We start from the raw sequence: 21,068 nt of genomic DNA, 5'->3' as shown, positions 1-21,068 counted from the left end.
ATTATTATTATTATTATTATTATTATTCTCATAATTATCTCTGTACGTCGATCCTTTTTCAGCAGATGTACGAATAATGCGGTTAGATCTTCAATTTAAACTCACAGATTTACAATGTAATGTTACAATGAAAGCTAGATGTAAGGACTTGACAAATGTTGAACTTTTCAAATTTTTGCCAAAAAGTAAATATCTGTTTTCAATATCTATTTTCAACAGTGGAAATAGTGAAAACCAAATTTAGATCACGACTGACAGACAAATACCTTCGTGATCAACTACGACTGGCAGTAAGTGACATAATTCCTGAGAGACATTCTGAAGACAGTTAATTTTAGGTTGTGATAATGTGTCCTATGTTTTCTTATTCATTTTCTTTTCGTTACACGTACGTACTAAACATTAATTTGTAATCTTATTTTGTATAAACTTATATTTAAGTGGTTGACGTAAGGAAAATGAAAATCCCTTAATAAGTCAGACAGTTGCTTCACTTTTCAATTGAGTGTCCGCCTCCCTCCATAGGTGCTATGTACGTTGCAGGCTACACAGTGGCTCGGCGCACGATCACATTTTCGCCACGGCTGATATAGTGTGTTAGTTGGTAGGCCTGAGGGGAAAAAAACCTTTGGGGGCTGAGACGTAGATGGGAGGATAATATTAAAATGGATTTGAGGGAGGTGGAATATAATGATGGAGACTGGATTAATCTTGCACAGAATAGGGACCGATGGCGGGCTTGTGAGGGCGGCAACGAACCTGCGGGTTCCTTAAAAGCCATTTGTAAGTAAGTAAGTTGTAAGTATCAAAGACTATTCTATGTCCCAGCCAACCTTATTCCTGATGTAAACAAAGGGATGGAGAAATATATTATGGTAACAGCACATGATTGAAAGAAATAAATATGCACGCGCATGAGTTAAAATACTGTACAAAAGTTTATGCAACACTTAGATATTACGAGGATTGTGTAACCCTCGACCAGGAAGCTGTGATGACCTCGCAAGCTTTACTATTTTAATACATGCAGAGATAATCAATTAATTATTTTTAACTTTAAAATGCATAGGCCTACCGCATTCAGATTCCTGCAGTTGTTCAATCTCCTATAACGAACCCATTTCCTCGTCACTGGAGCTTCTATTAGTGTAATCTCCTCTACTACGGTGTGAGCCAAACCATTCAGGTTCCAAAAATAAATCGTCGTCCTTAATTTTATTAGACGTTGAACACAATTTGATCAATCCTCCACGCTTACTTGTTGAATTGAGGTTGTGTGAGTTTGAAAGTAATAGGCTAGTGTTCCTACCATTGCTTACGAGATTATACAAGCTGGCGCATAGCGCTTCAAATACGGGTCTAAAGTGGTTCCCGCGTAATGCCAATTCTGTCGCTCGGAGCGCTGTTCATAGCAGAACACTTAAATGACATTGACATTTGTGACATTTAGAGGACTTACCATTGCTTATTAAATGTTTCGTATAATTTTTTATGATCAATAGACGTAATTTTAAAACTTCTACGCTCAATTATATTAAAATGAATGGCTGTCATTCTTGATATTAAAATATATTACATATTATAAACAAACGTACTACCATCCTGTTGTTCAATTCATACACCGTACCTTTTCGGAGATAATGAAAGAAACTTAATACATTTTATATGAACACTTTAGTCCACCCTGTAATAGCAAATGCTGTGATATTTTAGCGTGTGTAAACTCTTTTTAAATTAGGAGTTAAAATTAAATTAATTAGGAAGTTAGTCTGCAATATATGTGATTAGAAATGGTTTCCGGATTTGACGATTTCCCAAACATAAACAAATATCTCAGGGACGATTTTTTTTTGCCGCCCATAGGCACATGCGCATCTGCTCTCCCCGATCCCCATTTCTTTTTTATAGTAATGTCTGCATCTCGCTCCCCTGAGCTGTTTTTCTGTCGTCACTCATGACATTTCCGTTTAATGAAAACACAAAGTAAAATCTTCGGTACACCATGCAGTGATAATTGTATTTTGTCACAACGAATAACTGTAGTAATTATTATTTATTTATTACTCGTAATGTCGTAATAATATTTGATTTGGCTTGGAGGATGAGGGGAGTACGTTACACTAAACTCGGCATGCGCAACATTAAAATCCAATTGCTGCGTATGTTGTAGGCCTATCCTAAATAATGCAAATCGTATAGTGTCAATATACAGCAGTAATCATTGTCGTGGAATATTTCGCGATTATGAATTATTTTTAATCATACTCATTTCCTCGAATTACGCTACTGATTGTCTTAAGGCAAGACAGACTAAAAACTATAGCCTATTATTAAAGATAATTTTATTAATTTGTCCTACAGAATAATATCTGTAATATTGACAATTAATATTTGAGAAGAAAAATTCGCTCCGGCGCCGGGGATCGAACCCGGGTCCTTGATTCTACGTACCAAGCGCTCTGACCACTGAGCTACGCCGAATTCAATCCACAGCATCGGACCGAACCCTCCTCCTTGAATGTTTCCCTTTTGGCCTGACTCCAAGTTAGGCATATATGTTGACGTTTTATGTCCAAGTCAACTGCCATTATACAAGGGGCGCACTTAGCTGAGTGACTTATTTGGCCGGAATTCCGCAGTTAAGTGCACAGTAATCTGTACAGAAATATTCACTGCTAGCTATAAGAATATTAAATATATTTTTATTAATTTGTCCTACAGAATAATATCTGTAATATTGGCAATATTTGAGGAGAAAAATTCGCTCCGGTGCCGGGGATCGAACCCGGGTCCTTGGTTCTACGTACTCTGACCCCTGAGCTATGCCGAATTGAATCCACAGCACCGGACCATTATTATTACATTAATATTACAGATATTATTCTGTAGGACAAATCAATAAAAATATCTTTAATATTCTCATAGCTAGCAGTGCATATTTCTGTACAGATTACTGTGCACTTAACTGCGGAATCCCGGCCAAATAAGTCACTCAGCTGAGTGCGCCCCTTGTATAATGGCAGTTGACTTGGACATAAAACGTCAACATATATGCCTAACTTGGAGTCAGGCCAAAAGGGAAACATTCAAGGAGGAGAGTTCGGTCCGGTGCTGTGGATTGAATTCGGCGTAGCTCAGTGGTCAGAGCGCTTGGTACGTAGAACCAAGGACCCGGGTTCGATCCCCGGCGCCGGAGCGAATTTTTCTCCTCAAATATTATAGCCTACTAGTTTAATAATAATAATAATAATAATAATAATAATAATAATAATAATAATAATAATGTCTGAAAGCAGAAGACACCGGCAGTTCACTTTCAGCAATTACGTATAACAGATTAGAGGGAACGAAATCTGAAGTAGAAAAAACACGGAAGTGAAAACAATCAACTTGCCAAAGTAAATGAAACCAGATGAAGAATGTAGTTTAAAAGCAAAATTTTTTAAGTGAACAAATTCAGACTTTCGGGAAACAAAACTGTAAATTCCATTCTAATTCATGGAATTGCTTTTTGAACACCTGTCAGGTTGCGCAACTTCGGCTTAACCCATGCCATATAGTAAATATTGTAACTGTGCTGTTGTAAAATTGACAATTAATATGTAATATATATATATTATCATTATTATTATTATTATTATTATTATTATTATTATTATTATTATTATCATCACTATCATCATTGCTATCTCTGGTTTTCTTTCTTTTTTTTCCTTGTATTAGCTCGATGAGAGCTCTCTAGTGTTCTTTTGATCCTATTGACCCTCTATAGGGCTTTAATTTAATTTGTATTATTTTCACCAGCTTCTGTATTTCTTTTTTGTATTTATATGTGCTATCTGGTGGGATGGAAGAGGAGGCCTTTATGGCCTTAATCCTGTCAGATTAAATAAATAAATAAATAAATAAATAAATGACGCTGAAAATCTGCATACTGTTTCTTAACAAGTCATCAATAAATCTCAAGTAAGATTGTAATATGCTTGGCATGTTTATAATCTTCGTACTCGATCAGTAATGCAAAATTAATCAAAGAATTTTCACGATACACAATGCTTAGTAATGGAAGTATTTCTCATTTAATAGAACTGCGAGGTGAACCTAGCGGCAGAAATTGTCATGTCGGTCAGAGACCCACTTTTGATCATGCTATGCACCAGTTTGTATATAATCTCGTAAGCAACGGTTCCTACGATACTATTAACATGTTTGCCAGTTATGATATCCTATTAAATTCATGGCGTATAGAACAGTATCTGCTTGATTACAAACTCAACCAATAACGTGTATTTACTCAGATTACATTAAATTATAATTATGATTCATAACTTATAAATAAACAAATTAAAAGCATTAACGAACTTCACGTCTCACTTCGTTGTAATATTTTCATCATTATATCACACAAATATTACGATTAACCGGTGAACTACTTTCTTCGGAAGCATATGTATATATCGTCCTATCTCCAAACACGAAGAGCGTACAAGGCGACTGCCATTTCTTTTCGTTTACATCAGGAACAAGGTTGGTTGGGATTTATTCAGTCATTCATAGTTTTCTACTAGAGGGCAGATCTTTCACTGCAAATCAGTATTCTCCAATCTTTCCTATTTTACGCCTTCTTCTTTATCTCCGCATATGATCCATATAGCTTTATGTCGTCTATCATCTGATATCTTCTTCTAACCCGAACTCTTCTCCCGTTCATCACTCCTTCCAGTCCATCCTTCTGTAGACAATTTCTTCTAGCCAGTGACCCAACCAATTCTTTATTCTCTTCCTGATCAGTTTGGGCATCATTTTTTCTTCACCCACTCTTTCCAATACAGCTTCATTATAGAATAATAAACATCACAGGAAGCCTAATTGTCCATTATAGTAACGTGTATCTCTTTTCACCGACTGAAAAGGACCGTCCGTGCTGCATACTTATAGCGAATTCAAACTAATTTATAGGAATTATATTAATATATTATGATAACAATTAAAGTTCAAAATTTAAGTTTAAATATGTTGTTTAAAGCACACGTGATTATCACTTATTCAGAAAAGAACACAGTGTTTTGTTAGAAGAGTTTGCGAGCGTAGAACATTTTTGTCTCTCTGTAATGCTCGCTCTCTTTATCTTTTTCTCAGTACCACTGCGTTGATAAAGCAGGCTAACTATACCTACAACATGTTGAGTTATGGGTTTCATTTTGAGTACTTGTTTTGATATCAGATTTTATCTAATTTTATTTAATAGGTTATTTTTTGGACAATTTTCTTGGTACTGCTTTATGTTGATAAGTTTTGAACATTCTCTGAAATCTTCATTTGGCTATAAGAATGTATAGGTACCGTATAAATCTACATTTATTAAGAATACATATATCTACTCGTATAGTCCACACCTGTGGAGTAACGGTCAGCGCGTCTGGCCGCGAAACCAGGTGGCCCGGGTTCGAATCCCGGTTGGGGCAAGTTACCTGGTTGAGGTTTTTTCCGGGGTTTTCCCTCAACGCAATACGAGCAAATGCTGGGTAACTTTCGGTGCTGGACCCCGGACTCATTTCACCGGCATTATCACCTTCATATCATTCAGACGCTAAATAACCTAGATGTTGATACAGCGTCGTAAAATAACCCAATAAAATAAATAAAAATCTACTGGTATATGCTCTTATGAGTTGAAACAGGCAAAAAATGAAAAAAAAAAATGCCTTAACAAAAATGTCTTAAAACACTTAGTTTATCACATAACATATAAATACTAAAGCAGCTATGTTTCTGGCTTACTAGAAAAAAGATGAAATTTCATCAAAATCCTAGCCCTAATTATCAGTATAATTCACAAAGTCTCTATTGTTGTAAAATGATTGTTTACATCTTCTGGTATATTTTTCCAATGGTTAAGTATATTTTTTCTGGCTATGTTGGTACTACGGTGTTTTAATTACATACTGCAGAAGACATTCTCCCATGGCCTGCAAGAAGACCGGACATGAACGAAATTGAAAATCTGTGATCTATATTGAAGAAGAAAGTGAACAAAAAGAGGCTTACAACAAAACATGGACTCAATTAAGCACTGTCTGGTATCATGCTAAATGATGCTGATATTCAAAGAAAGTGTCAAACTTTGGTTTCCAGCATCCCTGACAAAATTAACATGTCAATGAAGAATAAGGGAATGTTCACAAAATATTAGTAACCTCAACACTCAATTTTCTGTTCATTATATCTGTGTAAAATACATTTTTGTTTATTATTTCTACCGATAAATACAGCTTTGTTGCACATATAATTAATTTAGTCTAATAATTTGTCCACGTCTGTATACCAGTGCCAGAATTTTTAAGGTTGTGCAGAAAATGAATCAAATATGAGTAATTTAAATTACCACTTTATTTTGAAAAACTCTAAATGGAGAGTACATATACTATCTACATAACTTGAAAGGGTTAGGTTTATAAGAAGCAAAACTTAGAAGAGGAAACGTACTTGGCTTCAGAATGGTTGGGATTCTGTTGTGCGTGATGTTGGCCACCCATGAGTTGATCTGACTAGCTGACTGCACTGGATGTAGGAAATCTGCTGTCTCGACGTCTGACAGGAAATCACGGATAAGAATCTGTTTGTACTCGGGCGCGACTTCGAAGTCCGACTTGGCATACACTTTGTTTCCGAACTCTAGCACCAAAGAGTTCGTCTTTCGTTTCTGAAAAAGAGAGTACACTTTAGAGTTCTATATTCTGACTATTATTATCTTGACGACGCATTATAATGACTAGACTTCGTGGAATTGCCACGAGAATCGTAAGGTTTACTACGCACGCGGTATAGACTGTATGAGAAGGGGACGCGCAACGGATGGAGTATGCCTCTGATGTAAACACTGAGCAGTATACTACGGTTACAATAAAACCTTTATCCTGCATTCAAGAAATATAATGAATGATCATTGAAGTAGGAAACGTCTAAACATGTAAATACACAATTATTGTGTAGTGAGATATATTAACTCTTAAAATTTAATATAATATACTCACATCATCCTTGAATATGTGCATTGCAGTGAAGAGTTACGTACATTTTGAGCGACTGCAAAGTAACCTCCTCCGATGGTCACTTAAACAGTTTTTATATTGGGAAAATGTACGTTCAACAACACACGATGTAATACGTGCATATTTGAAGAACGGAAAGTCACTGCTTTTTAGTACACCAACTTCAGACGTCTTGTCGTGACCTGATAGTACATCATTTATAATACGAAGTTGTGAATAGGCAGAATTTTTAGTAATAATGTTTCTCAACTTACATTTCACTTTTTCTGAAATTAGTGAATTGTTATTTTGGATAACGGTTTATGATACTTTATACATTATATTAAGGGCTTCTGAGATTTGTAGATTAGACGATTCTAACAGGGTGATGCTTTTGGGCACTATTTTAAAATTAGAATCAATGAACAGAATATCTTCCAATAGCTACTCAGAAGGCAATGATTTTGCAGCTGCAACAGCGGAACTGTCTGTGCTATCCAATGCATCAATTACCTCCATTATTTTGCAGTAATATTTTGCATAATAATTAACAGCATCCAACCACGTTTTCCAACGGGTCAAGGCTGGCTGCGGGGGTAAGGATATTCCAGGGGCAATTGTTTGGAACAGCAACACACTCATTGTAGTATGTTTGATTGAATTCTTGTTTGCACCGAACAAATGTTAAGCTTTGACTATTCCAACCACAATAATGCAAAAACAAGTGCTTACATAGGTCTACATTAGCTGTAGCTGCTCTATCTATTTGGACCGGTCACATCTCTTAACATGAACTGGTTATACTACGAGACCGAGAGGTCGCTCACCTCTTCTATACTACCGTACATCGGCAACCTGATTGCATGCTGCGTGTGGCAATTCAACTAAGTCAAATAATGACTAAATGAAAATAGACTGATAAGTGTGAAAAATAAAGAAAGATTTGGATTTTCCATTTCTTATGAAAAAAAAAATAATTTAATTAAAAAAAACGTTCGCAACGTTTTGCATATACATAATATTATCCTCGAGTTAAAAAAATATTCTAGTCGTTGGATCCGGAAATTCTGTTTTTGATAAGGGGTTGTCAGAAATGTTGAAAACATTCTTTTTTATTTTATGAAGAGACTGTTTATTTGTCTTTTGTGATTGATATAGTTTCTGTCTATTAAACATTTTCTGTTAGACTCTGTCAACTGAACCTTTCAGTCGTTGAGAACTTTTATGCTCTATTTTTTTTTGTAAGTAATTGAATTTCAACACAAATTTCTCCTGAATAATTGTCCATTGTGTTCCTTTTTGACTCCATTTTCTCCACTTATTTAATTATTCTCCCCACCTCTCTTTTTCATTTCCATCTTTGTTCCCTTCTTGGTTCTTTTATCTTATTTTTCTTTATACTTCTCCTTGTACTCAATTTCTCGATTACCTAACTCCTTTTTTTCCCAGAAATTGTGAAGTTCAAAATTTAAGAAAATAAGAAGTGGATATGAAAATTAAGTATCTTTAAGAAGGGATACAATTTTGGATTCCTTCCATAATTCATACTAATTCTGCTGGAATTTGATCGATACCTGTAGACTTCTACTTTTTCAGCTTTTCTATCGCAATTTCGACTTCATAAAGCATGAGTTCGGGTAAAGCACTATATTCCCCGAGCAGACCAATCAATCCTCCATGTTGATTCCTAAGCGAGTAACGTGACGTGACGTCTGTGTGGCGGAAACAACAATACGGAAAGTAAAAGATCTGGCCTGTGGATGCATTTTAGTTTTAAACATTAAACTATAGTATTAATTTTACGCAATGGTTGGTTGTGCGGCTCCAAATTATTCAAATAATTGTAGGCATGGAATCTACAAATTGTACCATTTTTCCTGCTGACAAAGAAAGAAGAAATAAGTGACTCATAAATTCGAGACGCAAGGATTGGACGCCAGCAATATACAGTATAATGACTAAAGCACGGTCTTCGTTGCCCGCGTTCATAAGTTACCTACGCTTGGATAGTGTGGTATATGCCTAGTTTGATGTGTGGTGGGAGGGGACGATACGGACGTTCCCTCCGTTTTACAGGTTCAGTGCGGTGAAGGACAAAGTTGCACCTTCTTTACATGACAGCGTTGTTGTAAATAAATGCATTGTAACACATCCTTAGAACTTTAATAACATTATATTATTAATAGAATGCAATACTGTACAACAGTTTTCATTTATGATTCACCTATTGATGCGTCCACAGTTCCATTAGAATAAAGAACAATACATTTCCATAAAATGTCGAAAGAAAACCTCTCCGCCTATCACTTAGAAACATTTTGAACTGAGAAAATGTGCGTTCCACATCGCAAGACGTGAGTGGTGCGAAACGAAAATATGAGCTACCACACGTATCATCTGAGGGCTCGCCATTAACCGACAAAATATCTCTTATTTCACACATTTCTGAAAATCCACAGTTCTTTTTCAACACGGTCCCAAATTTCGTCTTAATCGGTTCCAAACTTGGATGTGGTTTTGCTTCACACAGACTTTGGTACAAATGTTCTACGAGTTAGAGGCCACTGGACATTTCGAGGGTTGACGATTCTAGTTGTTTTATTGTTGTGGGAACATCTTTGTAAAAATCTTTTATGTACAACAGATCTTCATAGAGTGCTTCCGAAAACAACGACTTTGCAACCTTTATTGACGTGCTCGCTTTATCATCAAATGTTTGTATTACACCACGGACTTCCTTGTAGTGTTCACAATAGTACAATACCGCCTTCAACCAAGTTCCCCACCGAGTTAAAATGGGCTGTGGTGGCAAAGAAATTCCTGGTATGATATCTTTGAATTTCTGTTTTCCAGACGGGGATTTCAAAAAGATTTTATTTCCGTTGGAGATTTAGCTGTCAATATCAGGGAATAACGAAATAATTTCTTCAGCTACTCTATGCAGACCATGGGCCAAGCAAGTTAAATGTAGCAGGTTTGGATATCTAGTCCAGATTTGGCGTGCTGCTTTTAACATGTATGCTGCAGCATCGGTCACAAAAAGAAGGACATTTTCTCTTTGTATTCCATCAGGCCACAAAAGATTCATAGCAGTCTCAAAGAGAGTATCAATTGTGGAACTGTTTACTGCAGTAAGCACCTCGGTTTTTAACAAGTATTTTTGTGAATGTTTGTCCGGAGATAATATTCCAACAATAACATTGCCAATAGACCTTCCTTCCACATCTGCCGTTCCGTCTATAGAAACCCATATTTTATTATTTGCGACAGATTTCCTAATGTCGTTGATGACATGATCATAGCACGGGGATAAATATCTTTTGCATAGAGTTGACTCGCATGGAACGTTTCGCCCAATATATTTCTGCAGAAATGATTTGAAAGTAGCATTTTGTAACTTGTGTAACGGAATATTGCAAAATACCATCATATTGCAGAGGTCGTTACAAAACTCTCTCTGAGTAGGCTTATATGAATTTGAACTCGATGTTGTATCATGTCTGGCAAACAGGGTTATACTTTTTTATGTTGTTTAGACTTACAGTGCTTCCGGATGACATTTTTTCTGTGGCCTTTAAACTGTACATGGAATACTTTGCAAAATATATTTACTCCTTGTATAGTGAAATACTCACGGCCAAATTCCTCCACATAATGTACCAACTTCTGTTTCTTTACGTCTGACATTACTGGCACTCTTGTTTACAACTCTGCACGGTCTACACGTGCCCGACCGACTGCTGTACGTATTGAGAATGCGTCGAGACGCCGTACCCATCGCGAGTGATGTGGACGTGACGTCAGATTCTCCGTATAGCCCTTGTGTAGACAACTTGTATCGCGGCAGCAGGCAATGAAAAGGCAACGAGGTCCGCGCTTTAATCATAAGTATGTTTGGAAAACGCGTGAGCGTGGTCCTGGATTAAAAATAAGAACAATTCCTTATATGAAAATTTCACGGAAAATGCTTATTTATTGGAGTAATAGTGACTTTTGTTTTCATAAGTATATTATCATATTATTGTGTTGTTTTTTGTTTTGATTTTGTACAAGTGTTTATTTACAAACAACAGTGACAAGACAGTAGTACATTGTTTTTGTTTTGATTGGACGCGGTGGTCCAGTGCCTTGGCAACCCAGATCACCCGATCTCACCCCATTAGATGTTTACCTTTGGGATCACTTGAAGGCTGTCGTCTATGCAATACCAGTGAATGATGCAGAGGAGCTATTGCAGCGTGTTGAAAATGCATACCAATTTATCCGTGATGACAACATGGTGTTTGAGCAAATTCGCCATTCGTGTATGCATCGTGCTCAGGCATATGTAAACAATGGAGGGGGACACATTGAACACCTTTTGTAAACGTTAAATGACAAGTTTCCAAACATGTACTTGTGACACAACAAAAAGAGAAAAGAAAAGAAAGTATGACCATTTCTCCAATAAATAAGCATTTTCCGTCAAATTGTCATATAAGGAATTGTTCCTATTTTTGATCCAAGATCACGCTCACGCGTTTTCCAGACATACTTATGACTCATTCTGTATATATAATTTCGTTCCTTACGCAACATTTTGAGAAAACTACAGCACCTATTACGATGGGAAATGTTTCTTTCGATTCGTTACTAACTCAAGAAATTTGCAAAAATACTAAAAACTTGAAATATTTATTTATAAATTTTACAATTTAACAAATATAACAAGAAATGCGTGTAAAGAAGACTTATGTTTTGTTTGTAAGGCTTTACTTTTCTTTGTTTATCATGATGTTTGCGTATCAAGAAGGTTTTGGTTTCATTCGTTCAACGCCGTTATATGTGAAGCGAGATTCTAAATATTATCGTAGTTATTGAGACTAAATCACAGATTTATTTACAACCCAGTTTACATTGTGAAGTGAAAAGTGTTTATTACTTTTAAATTTAAGATATGTGTGCATCCATCGCAGCTAAGTATATACAGGATCGCCCACATATCTCTTAAATGAAAAGATAAAACCAAATGCTTTGTCTTCTAAATTTTATTGGCGGAAGGGGTCTTCCAAACTGTGATATGAGCAATATTTCCCAAGGATCCCTTTAGGGGGCGCCGGGGCGCATCTTCTTATTTTTAAATGAAACCATGGAATTCTTTTAAAACATTTTTGTTCCCCTCAATAAACTAAGCAACTTTTATTGAAACTTTTTTTAAATAAATTATTGAGCAGTTAACAGGGTGTTTTCATTGAAGTATACAGTAGTAGAAAAGATTACAAAATGAATAAGAAAATTAATAAATACCGAGGTATTTACTTTATTTATGTCATTAAGTGCTCAAGTAGCCTCCATTAAAATCTAAGCACTTGGTAATTCTTCTGGAAAGGTTTTCTCTATCTTTAACAACATGAAGGGGCTAACAGTGCGACAAGTTTAATTTATTCTACGTTTTATATTCTCTTTCGTTGTAGGTGGTGTAAACATGACTTTTCGTTTTATGTGCTCCCAAAAAATTAGTCCAATGGTATTATATCGGATGAGGAAGGTGGCCATGCAATAGGTCCAGCATGTCCAATCCACCTGTCACCAAATTTCTCGTTTTAATAGTTCACGTGTACGTATGTATACCTATTGCGAAAGAACAAGAACAGAATATAAATAACTTGAATATTATTTATATCGTTAAAGAACGATAACAGAATACAAATGATAATTTTAATATTATTTATATCGCTAAAGAACGATAACAGAATACAAATGAAGACTTGAATATTATTTATATAGCCAAAGAACGATAATGGAATATAAAATATTATAACTCGAATATTTATTGGGTTATTTTACGACGATGAAAGAGTAATGGAACGGAGAAAAATTCTCCGGCGCCGGGATTTGAACCCGGGTTTTCAGCTCTACGTGCTGATGCTTTATCCACTAAGCCACACCGGATATCTGCATGGAAATATCATATGTACTTCGCTACATTAAAATAATATATATTATTTTACGATGCTGTATCAACATCTAGGTTATTTAGCGTCTGAATGATATGAAGGTGATAATGCTGGTGAAATGAGTCCGGGACCCAGCACCGAAAGTTACCCAGCATTTGCTCGTATTGGGTTGAGGGGAAAACCCCGGAAAAAACTTCAACCAGGTAACTTGCCCCGACCGGGATTCGAACCTGGGCCAGCTGGTTTCGCGGCCAGACGCGCTGACCGTTACTCCACAGGTGTGGACTATAACTCGAATATTATTTAAATCGCTAAAAGAACGATAACAAAATAGCTTCAATATTATTTATATCGACAACAGAATATAAATGATAACTTGAATATTATGTATAACGCTAAAGAACGATAACAGAATATAAATGATAATTTGAATATTATTTATATCGCTAAATAATGATTAAAAATAAAATGAAAATTTGAACCAGGCCCGATCTCACAACCTTCGAATCATTAAACGAGCAACGAACACTCTACTTCTGGTCTACGAGACGCAGATATGGAATAATTCCATAGTTCCAACAGAGTCTATGTATACCACTCCTGTTTCGACAACCTCGCCTTTACAAGGCTCCCGTAACGGTCCGAGGCGGAAGTCCTCCTCCGAGAAGGTCTGCCCCGGTTCCGTTGCAGAAGCTATCCATCATCACTTGAATACAATCCACGGAGGTCGGTCGAGAGAGCTAGGACCACCTGTAGAGCGATCTGAAAGCCAGAAAAAGTAACGCGATGATGAATAAAGGGATGATAGGGGAGGAAAGGAAGTGGCGAAGATGAGTGGGGTTCCAATCGCCTGATAAAGTTACCTGATATTCGTCCATAGGTATGAGGGATAAACCCCGAAAAAATCTCACCCAGGCAATTCGTCCCGACCGGGATCGAATCTGGGCCCGCTGGGTCGGAGTTAGACAAGCTAACCCCTCAGCCACAAGGGTGGACTTTCTCTGCTTTTAGTAATAATTGTGGTTATATAATTGAAGGAATGACACGAGTAAACGGTATGTTTTTAATAATATGAAACGCTCACAAAATATTTTCATTCCTGAATTATAATATACGACTTTTAACTTAACGTATAGTGGTTAGATGCAACGATAAAATCTCGTCAGAAGTAAGCACTAGTTCTTACGTAGATTATTGCCGCTTCACGGACTATGATCATGACGTGCTCTGTAGTTGGAGGGATTCTGCTTGGAACCGCAAGAACATCAAGCTTTTCTGACGTATAATTATTCTCGCCTATTTTACTTTGGATATAGGTGTAGATATCGAGTGAACACAGAATTACGCCTTTCATTTCCTGAACATTAAATTCGGAACATATTGCATTATATAGGCTTATATGAGATTCACAGCTCAGACACTTCAGACATCCATAGAATTTTTATGGACGATAAACGTTCGTCTAAGAAATGATAAATTTCACACTGCCAGACTAGCAGAAGAAAGGTATTATCCTAGGTCAAATATACCTAGATTGCTCGGCCTTATAGCTTTGACTGTAACAATATTTTTGTCAGATTTACTATGCTGCCATCTAGTTGTTACATAAGGAGCCACGTCATAATTCCCATTTGAATTGTATTAGCGACTGTGCTGTCATCTCGAGTTCGTTTACGGCGGGCGGGTGGCGATCCTGTTCTCTTCAAAGTGCTACCGATTTTAACATAGGGATGAGCAATCTGTTATAGCCTATACAGTATGTGATCTGGGGTATTATTTAACCATACACAATGTATTGGCCAAAGGTTCCCAACATTTCTGCTCATTAAGTGCTTGCATAGTGTAGCGCAATAGACGTTTTTAATAAATTTACAGTGACATTAAGTATTAGTTGTAGCTCTTATTATATGAAGACACATACATACGAAGTTATTTTACGTTACGTCAAGTCTTTGCTGTGGAATGTGAAACCAGATTTTCAGGCTTACCCTAAGGTTGCTTGTTAATGGAATGCTTAATTGACTTGCAGTTGTCAGTTTTGTGAAGTTTTATTCAATTGTGAATACACTAGACTCTCGCCCTCAGTAATCCGGCTCCTTCCAATGTATAGTACTTCCTATTAGTGTCCTGGAATGTTCGAACATGAGAGAGGCAACCAAGACATTAAAAAACTTCGTCTTATTTCAGATGAAAAACTAATCGCAAGATTTGTGATAAAATTCTCAAGAGACTAATACATCAGTGGAGGACAACGAATATTTATAACAAATTGAAACAAACACGACAGGCCTCCTATTGCAGAGCGAAAATCGGCGAATATCGAAGTTTGAGTACGACAAACTTGAACCGAACATAGCACCTGTAATGCACGACGTTACTGCCTATCTCTTCTACTGTAATAGCTTTAGGGAAATTTACACCGGTTTCATGCGTTATACAATATTACTTATACATGTATACTATATTTATACTACGTATACACGCGCCGAACACGTGTGGAACTTACTAGTTTCGATTTATCAGTGCAAGTTGAGTGGATAGCGCAGCTTATAACATTAAATTTAATGACATTTTTAATAGAGTCGTGCACAACCGGTTACGAAAAATAGAAATTACATATTGCTATTGAACGCCTGGCGCTATAGTCAATATGCAAAGCTCTCCCATCTCGCAGAGTGTCTCAGAGTCGGTTTATCGAATATTCGAGTTGTTTCTCACTCTTTGTGGGTGGACGGCAAAGACAGACCACATTGGATCACGCAGGAGTTACAAGAGCCCTTGCAAGGACGCGTTTATTATCGTGTAGGCCTACCATTTAATTAATCATTCTTCCTCTCTCAGTACATTTAATCAATCAATCAATCAATCAATCAATCAATCAATCAATCAATCAATCAATCAATCAATCAATCAATCAATCAATCAATCAATCAATCAATCAACCAATCATTCATTCATCGATTCATCCATCATCCATTCATCCATTCAACGACTCATTGATTCATTCGTACATCGATTCATTGATTCATTCATGCATGGATTGATTGATTGATTCATTCATCCACTGATTGACTGATTAATTAATTCATTAATTCACTAGTTGATTCATTCATTGATCGGTTCATTCACCCAGTCTAGACATCAGTGCAAGCGAATGGAAATAGTGGACATCAGATGGGAGGAATTCCGAAGCGGGTGAAGGAATTAAGATCTAAATCGAAGATGACGAGAAGTAGAGTAACGCAAGTAGGAGATAGTTCAGGGAGCAATGATGAAGGAAGAGGGGAGAAGAAGGTGAAAAAACAGTATGACTTAAGGAAATGGTGTGGAGGTGAGAAAAGAAAACTAAGACCTAAATAAAGTAGCAATGTGGAAAAGTTAGCAGTGAAAAAGAGATGTGAAGTGAGGGGAAATGTGTCACACAGGAGAGGGGTGAAGAATTAGGAGTGGAATATTTTTGGTATAATAATGGGTTAGGAGTAAAGTAGTGGAAGAATTGATGACAGACAAGTAAAGACTAGAAGAAGAATTGCAATAATAAATTAAAAATAAGTAATGTCCTAAATGACTTGTACTAGAAGCGTTGTAAAACGGGGAGACGGCACTGTATACTAATAATGTGAAGTGCCGCCTCACCAAAGTGTATATTGCTTAAAGACAAATGTATACATTCATTCATTCACCCAGTCTAGTATTACGTTTGGGTACCTTCAAAGGGCAACAACATGCTTCCTGGAAGTACAAGGATTTGAGCTTCGGAGTACTTTCCTTTTTGTTAATAACACTCTATCTTCTTAAAAAGTAATTTATTAATGAAATAATAATGCAGCTCTTTAGAGCAATTAAAAGGCATATATTAACAACTACTGTTTTAGAGGTATGATATGATATGATATATATTTCTTCACAGCACTTCTTTACATGTAATGTAATGGTGTACCTCACATTTCTGTATCCGGTGCCACCATTAACATATTATTACAATAACACATTATTTGCAGTACACGTCTACACAAATACTCCCAATTACACTATGTACCTTTTTTTGTTACTTGGTCAATCTCCCCTACATTTCAATTGCTATTCTCTATTTGTTCATTAATCCTAATATATCTAATATTGTTTACTCCTTTCATACCCCCCCTTTTCCTCTAACTACTATTCACTAAAATCTCAATTTCAATTTTTCTCTATAAATTATCTGCACATCTGCTTGTACACTTTCTCTCTCCCCTATACTTCTCGATCTTTTCCAGTTTCACTTTACAAGTTGGGATGATTTTCTTCTGCTCCTTCCCTCGGTTTATGTAGCTAGTTTTAGAGGTATGCATTTTGAGTTTAAAATGTATTACACTAGAATGTAGGCCTATGTAATTATTTGCTTTTCACTTTAGTAAGTAATTGTAATGTATTTTATTCTTGCATTTCTTTACTCTGTTTTATGATTTTTAAACACTCTCATTAATCCTACATTCTCTAATCCGGCACCCCTGTGTGCAAGAAATGGCCGGATTAGCAAGAGTCTACTGTACTCTGAAATCGCAAGTTTAACTCAACTTTAGGTTTGCTACATTTATTTCGTTTTTCGAGAATACTAGAGCACAAAATGTATACTCACACAAGTATGTTGATGCAAATGGCATTTAGTGTTGTATTGCAATTCGGGTGGCTAACATCGGGATACATGGACGTGTACGCCAGTGTTTCTCGATGGCCGGGCCATGACATCAATTATATCGGGCCGCGAGATACTCTCCTGGAATTTGTCATTTTATTGTTCTAAGTAATTTTCACGAATAAATATTTCCGTGTAAAATTTATAGGCCTACTTCGGGATTAGCAGAGGTGGCAGCGCACTACTAATAATCACCAATATGCCTAGGTTAAATCCTAAAACCCTCCACAGTGCATATGAAGAGAAGACATTATGTCACTGTTGATAGTGAATCGTACGTTAAGCCTGGCGCCCCCCTTGGTGCTATTCGACAGAAGTTTTGTTATTTTATTTTTATTTTAGTAGGTTATTTTACGACGCTTTATAAACATCTTAGGTTATTTGGCGTCTGAATGAAATGAAGGTGATAATGCCGGTGAAATGAGTCCGGGGTCCAGCACGGAAAGTTACCCAACATTTGCTCATATTGGGTTGAGGGAAAACCTCAACCAGGTAATTTGCTCCGACCGGGAATCGAACCCGGGCCATCTGGTTTCGCGGCCAGACGCGCTGACCGTTACTCCACAGGTGTGGATTCGACAGAAGTAGGCTACGTGACGGCATCGGGTTCCCCTTCTCCCTTCCTCATCTTTATCATAATCCTCGCCCATTCCACTTGTTTTAGAACTGTAATATTGCTACTGAATTCTCGATCTATTATTTGTCATTCCTAATATTAAAGTTATAACAATGTAAAATTTTCAACAGTTTTCCTAAAACATCATTTTTGTAGACGTGCCCTTCTTTCACCTACCGCCTCAATTGAATTCGAAATTACACTTTTGTTGAAGATGCTGTACCCAGGTCAGTAATTTCTTTCTCGGTTAATTTATATTGTTACCAATGAGATTCAATGTTAAAACTAGGTACTATGAAGTATGCTATAATCTTTTTCTGAAAGTCTTGCGAAGCGTTTACGGAAACTATTGTGATATAAAATAACGTTTCTTTGAATATTTTATAGAAATGACAACTGTGACACATTTCAAGCACTTGTGAATTTCTTAATGTAATTTTTCTTAAAAACCGCGATAAACAGACAATAATTACACACCTTCTTCGAGCTGTAATAGCAACATGGATATTCTACGGAGCTTTCTGCCTACTAGCGTTAGGCATTACCTTGAGGCTGCGGACTATGTGACCGTAGCCTTCCCTCGCTCGGTCAGCAGACATGTGAAGAACAAAGCTGAGCTGTTCTCTGGTGCGTCCCAACGCTCCCTGTTGTAACATGGCCAAGAGCGTGGATACACTTACGGGTGACGTCAGCACGTTGCCCATCCGTTCCCGTAGCACTGTCTGGAGACATTCCACATCACAATTTATTTTTAAATAATGTTTTGAAAGCAAAAATTAAATACTACTGTACCGCATCACTTATATTTACCTGTAGCAGCTCCAACGAAAACGACGTGGAGGCATCGGCGACTTCTTGGCTGGTAGCATTGTCGATACTCGCCGTCGGAGCCAAGATCCAAGAGAGCGCCAGAAGAGGCGCCACCCAGAAATCTGAACACAAAAAAGTCATTTTATTCAGATGAGAAATAATATGGAATGAGAATTGAGTGTAGCAGTGGTCGGTCGCTTAGCCTTAGTAAACAGCTTATCATCTTCCTAATCAAGTGGCCCATGGTTCGATGCTCTTACCACAAACACTACTACTATAACCAAAACACTACTACTACCATTACTACCGATACCACTATCACTACCATCACCACTGTCACCGTCACTAATACTATTACTACCACTACCACCACCACTGCCGTTATAACTCTCACTACCACGGCATAAATTCTTGTTCAACAGATAAATTACTGATTAATATTTGTTACTTATAATGAAGCTAACATCTGTCCACTCTTATTATTATCATTAATTTCTTTAAATAGAAAACAAAATCCCTAATGGCTAAATTTCATTACATTAATATTATTCTCATATCAATATATTTTAGATTTATATTTTGCTCCATATAACATAGTTATAGTAAACTACTGTTAAATTAATGCTCATCATTTAACCAACTAGCTAACTCAACGTAATTATAATTCTTTACATATTGCATGTAGACTGAAGTGAATTACATTAGCTCATAATTTATTGTTGTTTTGTGTACAGGCTTTATCTCAAATTAAATAAACATGTACTAGTCGTTAAAACTTCACTGAAGAATATTACTGGAGAATCTTTAATGTATTGAAAATATTCATAATTTAAATACTCGTATGTACGTCACTATTGTATTGATTAAGGCTGATTGAGTGGAAGAGAAAACCTTATGGCCTTAACTCTGCCAGCGAAAATAAAACATTCTATTCTATATCACTACCAATATAACTACAATCACCACCATCACTACCGATACCACTATCACTACCACCACTAAAACCACTACCAATACCACTACACTATCAATAAAACCAACACCGCTACCATCACTAACACCATTACTACTACAACGCGTCGCCTTGGACTGGGCGAGAGTTGCCGCATCTTTTGTCAGATTTACATGTAAACCGCCGGCAAGTCCACTCTATCTCTAGACACACTGTACTATCACTACAACCACATCACCACTACTGGTACACTACCACCACCACTACAACTATAACTACCACCACTACATACTATTACTATGTCCACCAACATTACCACTATAATTACCCCACCATTACAACAATCACTACCACCATCACAACCACTATTAATACCACCTCTACTACCATTTCTACTATAACTTCCAAGGCAACTACCACCATCACTAATATTACCACTGCTACTATTACTGCCACTAATACTACCCTTATCATTGTTTACTGTTCGTTAACAGGAAACCACAAATTCAAGTCAAGCAGAAAATGTGCTATCAATGCTGGATTCTGAAGTTCTGTCAACACCACTTGAGGTATGTGGATATAAGTGGAATAATTGAGGCGGGGTCTGGTACTGTTTCTCGGAAGATCTATTGGTTGAGCGTTGGCCCGCTTAGCCAAAGGTCCCGGGTTCGATACGGGGCCCTGGAACAATTTTTTCCTTGAAACTATTCGACTGGATTTCATGTTCATAATTATGTTAGGTGAAGAATACAATGCGTGCAGTTCTGCGTTGTGTAACTTTTTCCATTATTCTGTAACTTCATCCCTCTTAGCCACCCTCTTATTCTCGAACATCCTTAATCTCTGCTCCTCTTTCAAAATGAGAGTCCAAGTTTCACAAGCATACGGAACAACCGGTAATATAAGTGTTTTATAAATTCCAACTTTCAGTTTTTTTGAAAGCAAACTAGATGACAAAAGCTTCTCAACCAAATAATAGCAGAAATTTCCCACATCTCTTCTACGTCTGCGTTTAATTTCCTATCGAGTGTCATTTATATTTGTTACT

The 21,068-nt window shown here is 36.8% G+C and overlaps 1 protein-coding gene across 1 annotated transcript in view; it reads right to left on the bottom strand.

Moving 5' to 3' along the window:
• Positions 1–21,068, bottom strand: part of LOC138698182 (serpin B4-like) — a 124,315-nt gene that overhangs the window by 61,129 nt on the left and 42,118 nt on the right. The window contains exons 2-4 of the mRNA XM_069823932.1: positions 19,069–19,190; positions 18,804–18,980; positions 6,487–6,703 (exon numbers count right to left, since the gene is read on the bottom strand). Coding sequence (XP_069680033.1) covers positions 6,487–6,703; positions 18,804–18,980; positions 19,069–19,190 — 516 coding nt within the window. The remainder of the gene's footprint in view (positions 1–6,486; positions 6,704–18,803; positions 18,981–19,068; positions 19,191–21,068) is intronic.

This window comes from Periplaneta americana, chromosome 4 (genome assembly GCF_040183065.1).
Source record: "Periplaneta americana isolate PAMFEO1 chromosome 4, P.americana_PAMFEO1_priV1, whole genome shotgun sequence".
Taxonomy (NCBI): Eukaryota; Metazoa; Arthropoda; class Insecta; order Blattodea; family Blattidae; genus Periplaneta; species Periplaneta americana.
The sequence above is the reverse complement of the archived record's forward strand: the minus strand, read 5'-3'. Positions and strand labels throughout refer to the sequence as shown.